General features: G+C 37.3%; 1 protein-coding gene across 1 annotated transcript; it reads left to right on the top strand.

The window, feature by feature from the left end:
* The first annotated feature begins 619 nt into the window (after window positions 1–619).
* Window positions 620–5483, top strand: alg5 (ALG5, dolichyl-phosphate beta-glucosyltransferase). Its single transcript, XM_004076202.4, has 10 exons — window positions 620–975; window positions 2201–2369; window positions 2488–2534; window positions 3206–3274; window positions 3486–3578; window positions 3777–3890; window positions 3960–4019; window positions 4092–4243; window positions 4719–4804; window positions 4972–5483. Exons 1-10 carry the CDS (start codon window positions 910–912, stop codon window positions 5085–5087), a joined length of 972 nt encoding a protein of 323 aa, XP_004076250.1. The 5' UTR covers window positions 620–909; the 3' UTR covers window positions 5088–5483.
* The last annotated feature ends 1671 nt before the right edge of the window (window positions 5484–7154 follow it).

Here is a 7154-nt window from a genome sequence, read left to right as displayed (position 1 = left end):
CCTGAACACTTTTTTCTTCTTCTTCTTTTAATTTAGGGACGATAAAGATCCGCTTTTTACTGTATTATTTTTTTGGCGTACCCAAATCCAATTTCCAAAAATATAAGTAACTAATAAAGAAAGTGCTACTTTAAGCTTTTAATAATTTACCATTCATGTTTTATTGTTTTTTGTTTTTTTTCTTCCAGATTTTCCTTCAAGTTTTAAACTGTTCTCGTATTTGGGGATTTATTTATTTCATTACTACTGTCTTGTTGATTTTGTGTCATCTTAAAAAGATATTAATATAAATATTATTTCTATTATATTCATTTTGTTAACACCTGTATTAATTTGGTTTTAAACTACATTAAACCATAAAGAAATGATAAAACTGCATTAACCCTTTTTTACAGGCTTGACAATTTTTAATCTAATTATTTTTCTTTTTCAGTTTTTAGTTATAGTTGTTGGTTAGTCTTTTCTTTTTTTGTCTTTCAGACTTTGACATTGCTGCTTCAAACGTTAGGGTTAGCAATGATCATAAAATATATGCATGAAAAACAAAACCTGTTGTTTGGTTGTTCAAACAAACAAACTAAAAACCTGCTAGTGTCAGTACCACCCCACGCCTGTAAGTGGCAGTATGCATTTCTCGCAGCCTGTCATGTGGAGTTCTGCTTCAAACTGATGATGTGTCGAGGAGTAAAATTTACTTCCGTGTTGCTTTTGTGTACAGCTCTGATTGGAAGTGGAGCTTGAAAGCGTTATGGGCTCATAGAGATTCAGTGTTTATATTTCATATATTTTCGTTTACACCTTTGTTATAAGTTAGAGGGTTGGGATACGGAACGGGACAAAGAAGAAAAGCTAGCTACAGCCAGCCAGGTGTAGGTGTTAGTTAGGAGCTGTAGGGCGACTTATGGAAACATGATGGACTTTATCTGTGAAATTATTCAAGTTCTCGTCGCATTAGCGGCTCTTGGTTTCATTGTGGTAAGTGTATGGATAGTTTTAACATTGTTAGTAATGTAACTAACTTCTTAGCACGTGTAAGATAGCGATTTTCACATGTATGTACTAGTACTCCATGGTTTCTGTGTGTGTGTGTGTGGGTGTGTGTGTATGTATGCATGATGGCTGCATTTTCTTTTATTTAAACGTGTCATATCAAAATAGAAATATTAATATACAATGGAGGGGGAAATTATTATGTAAATACAGCTCCTTAATCGGAGTAAAACAAACAATAAAAAGGCAGAAAAAGAAAAGAAGTTGTGAGGAGCAACACTGGCCTATTCTTTTTTTTTTTTTTTTTTTTTAGAGCGGAGAAAATGGACAGTAAAAATATAAATATAAAATAAAAACATAAAACTGGTGCTAAGGTTGTAGGACAGAGGCTAAGGTTAAAGAGTAAGTTCCTGGATGTTGTGAAGGAGGACTTTGCAGTAGCTGGTGTAAGTGAGGAGGATAAAGGTGATTTACTGTAGTGATCCCTAAAGGGAGCGACCAAATTTTAATGTCATAAACTAAAAACAATTTGAAGGTCCAATGCCTTTAAGACATTTTTAAACTAATAAAATAACCTTAAAATCAATCCTAAAGGTGATTGGATGCTAGTGCTAAGTTATAAAATTGGAGTCAGAAACTGAGTTTCGAGCAAGCTGCAGCCGGTTGTTAAAGAAGAAAACGGGTGAAGATTTTGACAGATTTTGTCCAACATGAACCTAGGATAAATTTAAGACCCTCAGAAATGATTTCACTTGTTACTAAAAGAAATGTGTACTAAACAGTTGGTGAATGAAGGTGATGTTGTCAAAATGACTTCTGAGCTTGAATAAAAAGCTGTAGTGAGACCATAAGGTGAGTTTGCTTACAGACAGATGAACACAGAATCTATATATGTGTGTGTGTGTGGGTGTGGGTGTGTGTATATATATCTCATTATATATTTTTTTAAAGTGGGTCAAAATTTTTATTGTTGTTAAAAACTTTGACCACATCACACAAAAGCCCTTATTTCTGCTAGAGGTGATTCTACAGCCATATACTCAGAAGGTGAATTTAATTTTACTATTTTTCTTATGACATCCCTTAATAAATGTATAGAACATATCGGGAATATCAGCCGACAGCCTCGTCACAACAAACTACAAACAGAAAGGGCTCGTTGAAGCTCAACGGTCAGTATTAAACAGACATCTGATCTTCTTTTTTTTAGGTGCTTGTAGTCGCACATTTAACTGCGGGGATGGCGAACGTGTCACGCCATGAAAAGGAGAAGTCCTTCCTCACAGCCACAGGAGAAAAGCGTCCCTTCCCCAGTCTGCATGATCCTCACTCCAGGGAACTCTCTGTGGTGATCCCTGCTTACAACGAGGAGCTCCGAAGTTAGTGTTAGAGATTGTAACCAAATGAAGGCTGTGAAAAATTATATTACTGTTCATTGAAACTAAAAGTAGCTGAATGTTTTAAGTGGCACCTTTGCTTGTTTGTGTTTATTTTTAGTGCCTGTCATGCTTGATGAGGCTATGGAATACCTGGAAACCAGACAGGTGGGAGAAAATCTTTTTAAATTTAAATTACAAAGCATGGTTTCCAAAAATCCTCACTAGGTGGCAGCATTGCACCACAACCGGCTTTCTGCTACACTGAAACACATTTTGAAAAATGTAAGTGCTTACATTATTTTAAAGGCAGGCAACTAGATTTTAAGAAGAAATACACATTTATTTTAGATGTTTTCAAGAAATAACACGTTTGTTTTTCATTTTCTACCATTTACCTAGACGAGGACACCCCTTTAATGATATTGAACTGCGCAGAAATGCACAACAGTGTAAACATCCAGAACTCAACACACAGAAACCAAAATAAATCTAAAAAAAATATGCAACTTCCAGCATAAGTGTGCAATTGATGCACAACTGAATTGATTAATGTGGGAGTTTTTGAAAACAAACCCAGCACATTCATTGATCAAGCAATAACAAAATGTAATATAATAAAACATGAGGACTAATTCAATAAATTAAAAAAAATGAAGAAGCAAAATTGGAAATAAAAGCTGGGATTCAATGTTACGACTCCACTGTAAAGAAATAAGTGAATTTATACAGTCTGTAATTTTTATAGTGCTATTTTCTTGCATTGATTTAAAGGCAATAAACATAAATGGCATGAATTTCTTAGATTTCCTCTGTCTTGTCCCTGTAACCTCCCACAGAAGAAAACCCCTTCCTTCACCTATGAAGTGATAGTGGTCGATGATGGCAGCAGAGACAGAACCACAGAGGTAAGAATGAGGCTTGTTTTGGGGGGGGGGGTGTGAGATGAACTATCACCATCGCAGGGAATCTCACTGTGAGATTGCAAAAGTTGTGAAATTTGAAAAAAAGGGACAGCAGTGCACACGGGGGGGAAAAAAGGGTTTTAGTTCTGCTTTAAGTTTTTTTTTTTTTTTCATCTGAGATTTTCATGATTTTTTTCCTTTTCTGTCCCTTCAGATTGCTTTGGAGTACACCAAGAAGTACAGTGCAGATAAAGTGCGGGTGCTGACCCTGGTGAAGAACAGAGGAAAGGGGGGAGCTGTGCTCATGGTCAGAACTTGGAAGACCTGGTCATTGATTTATTTATTAGCTTTTTATGTCGGCAATATTTCATAATTTCCCATCTTTTAAAACATCTTTTAATTCAATGTTTTATTTAGTTGTGACCTGTTTCAGTCTCTTTTTAGTGAGCATTTCACTCTGCTTGTTTGATTGTTTTCTGTTGGGTCTCCCTTGCGTGTCATGAAGGGCACTTTGAGCTCCAGAGGGAAGCTGATTCTAATGGCTGACGCAGACGGAGCCACCAAGTTCTCCGACATCGAGAAGGTGGAGGCGGGACTTAAAGACGTCAATTCTGGACCGGTGAGGTTTTAGGTTCTTCCACATTTTATGGACACGCCGAATCTTTAACACTTGTGATGTTGTGTGCAGGAGAACATGGCTATAGCGTGTGGCTCCAGAGCTCATCTAGAAAAAGAGTCGGTTGCTCAGGTCAGTTTGCGTCTTTTCGCAGACGTCTCAGAAACCCAAAGAATTTCTGAAGAACCCTCTCTGTTCCCGTAGCGATCTGTTTTACGAACATTCCTGATGTATGGTTTTCACTTCCTGGTGTGGTTCTTCTGCGTGAGAGGAATCCGGGACACGCAGTGTGGCTTCAAGCTTTTCACACGTGAAGCAGCTCTCAAGACCTTCTCCTCCCTCCACATAGAGCGCTGGTGAGAAAACCCAAAGCATCACTAACATGGACTCATCAATTACAGACCCACTCTTATGAAAACTGTGTTTCTAACAGGTTCTTGTGACATATTTCTCATATCGTCTTTTTAATTATGACTTTTCCATTTTAAACTTAACTTTAAAAGAAAAAGCTTTTGTTTTCTAGGACAGAACAGCGATAGTTTATTAGGAATCATTGGCTCAGGCCGACGCCCCCCTTCCCGTTGTGGAGCGGAGCTGGGACTTTTGGCCTGTCCAGCGTATTTAGTCGTGTGTCACAAATGAGCTCTTTTTTTTCTATCTGATTCACAAGGATTTAAATAGTTTTGCAATTTTGAGCATAATTTTCTTATTACGTCCTCCATCATCAGAAAAAAGCCACAAGAACATGTTGGAAACACCAAAAACTCAATTAAGATTCAAAAATATATATTTATATTATAAAATGATAACCTTTGTTTTTTTGCTTTATAGGGCTTTTGATGTGGAACTGCTTTACATCGCTCAGTGTTTTAAAATCCCCATAGCAGAGGTAGCTGTCACCTGGAATGAAATAGAAGGTACACATTCATTCTTTAGCGCATGTTTCCGTTCCCCTCATGAAATCTTCTTTCACTACCTCCCCTGGTTTTTGTTTTTTCCTGACATTGGAGGCCCCATCAGCTTTGGATGTTTGAAAAACGCAATGGTTTTTGTTTTTTTAACGCCTGTGTTTTGGTTCTGCCAGGGTCCAAACTGGTCCCATTCTGGAGCTGGCTACAGATGGGTCGAGACCTTATTTTCATTTGCCTGCGCTACTTCACTGGAGCCTGGAAACTGCAGTCCCCACAGAAGACTGACTAGACAACCCGACGAGTGCTCGAGTCCCAGAGATGAGCAGCGATGGACCCGTGGAGGAAGGAGGGATTACAGTCATCCTCTGAGTTCATCATCAGACAGAAATATTTTCCCCGACTGAGAGTAAAATGTTGACCGATGGTCCTGCCTTTTTATGTGAATATTGGCTTGTAATGGCCGCTGTTACACATATTTTTGTTGCCTCAATTTGCAGATTCTCATTCAGAGATCCATGTGCAAACAGACTTGATCACCCTCTGTTGGAAATGGAGGGTGTGTGTAAGAAATGTGGAGAATCCCCTTATTTGTCTTGTTTCCTTAAAGAGTGGTGGCTAATGTGTTGTTTGTTTTGGGAGGGGGTTTTGCAAGAAAGCAAAAATAAAGATCTAATGACGTATTTGATTATCCGTCTTGTTTCAATTTGTTCAAAGCATCTTTTACTGATCGATTGATTTTAAAAAGTCAGACTGCTTCGGAGGAAAACAATGTTTTCATCCTTGGCCTTTTTTACTTCTCCATTAGCAAAACTATTCTCACAAATGTGTGAATAAAAATGTCCTCAATCTCTAATTCAAACAACTTCAGTGTTAACAAGGCTCGGGACATGACGTTAAAAAAGAAACTGTTCCCCTTGAACTTGTGTATTTATTATTATTAGATGAATTTGGAGCCATTAGCATTTGTTCACACAAAATTCTACTAAAATACAAATTTGTTTGCACAAGATGCTGAAAATGTCTGTCTACTAAATGCTAAGAAAATGATTCAATTTTTGCTACAAAATACTAAATTGCATCTAAAAATGGTATTTGGTGTGCATAAAACACTAATAAATACTAGAAGTTATTAATTTGAGGGAACTTTTTTCTTTTTAAAAAAAACTAAATCTTATTGAATTTTTGGATACAAAATCAAAAACTTCTGGATTTTGTTATTTATCAAAATATTCCTACGTGTATGAGGATAAACTAACCTTGTTTTGTGGAGCAACAGTGAGTCTCACACAGCTGTCTTCCTGTTTGTGTCCTGTCTTCCCTCTGGAAGCAGACTCACTCAGAGGCTGAATCACCAAATTGGAGTCTTGTGCTGCTTTCAAAAACATTTGGATATTTTTTATTTGAAATTGATCTGTTAGCAAAAAAGTTCGATTGCCACTGACTATATTCACAAGAAACTGGAGTTGGAAACTGAGAAACTTTTCCAGCTCGGAAAATATTTTGTTTTTTTTACTGTAGACAGACAGGTGTGCACTTTTACTGACAGTAGACATCAATGTAATGATTGGAAACGTTGGGATTTTCCCCCGGACAAAATCTACTTTTATCAAACACCTTCTTGGCGGTGGTTCGTACATTTCCATGATTTACCTTTCTGACGGGTGTGCTGGAGGACTTTCACAGTCCTAACGTCCAGCAGCAATTGCAGTAAACTGCGAAAATGTCAAACTTGTAGACTAGCTGTCGCCAGACAGGCTTGCGTCATTAACTGGACCAGTCATAGCACTTCCAATAACGGCTTGTATCCATCCGCGGTGACAAAGAACTTTGCATGGTAACAATGCAGTTTATTTAAAGTAAAGGTGTAAGATATTTATGAAGCAATAGCTGAAAATATGATTTAAAAAACAACACAGTTGTATTTTATAAAGTCAAACATCTTGAAAGATGTTTTGATTGAATACTGGTGATTTTAAATTAGGATTATATATCAATTGAGGGGAACGTATATAAAGCTCTCGGTTAGTTTTCTCACTTTCCACTGTTGAATGGTGACGTAAAGAAAGTAAAAATTTTCTATTTGGATGCTAATATTGTTGCGTGCAAAAACTGTTTATCTAAGAATTTAAATGTTTATCCCATCAGACAAAACAACAACGCGACTTTATATGATAAAAAGTAACGTTATGAAAAGCCAGATAGTAATAAAACAGACGTTCCGTCATCCCATGCCTCAACACTGAATGAATGAAAGTCTGGGCGTGACACAGGTGAAACGCGGGAAAGCGCGCGCTGCTGCACGCGCAGAAGGCGCTACAACTAAAATCCCAGAAAACCTGGGAATGTTCCAGCATAG

The sequence above is a fragment of the Oryzias latipes genome, chromosome 14 (genome assembly GCF_002234675.1).
Source record: "Oryzias latipes chromosome 14, ASM223467v1".
Taxonomy (NCBI): Eukaryota; Metazoa; Chordata; class Actinopteri; order Beloniformes; family Adrianichthyidae; genus Oryzias; species Oryzias latipes.
The sequence above is the reverse complement of the archived record's forward strand: the minus strand, read 5'-3'. Positions and strand labels throughout refer to the sequence as shown.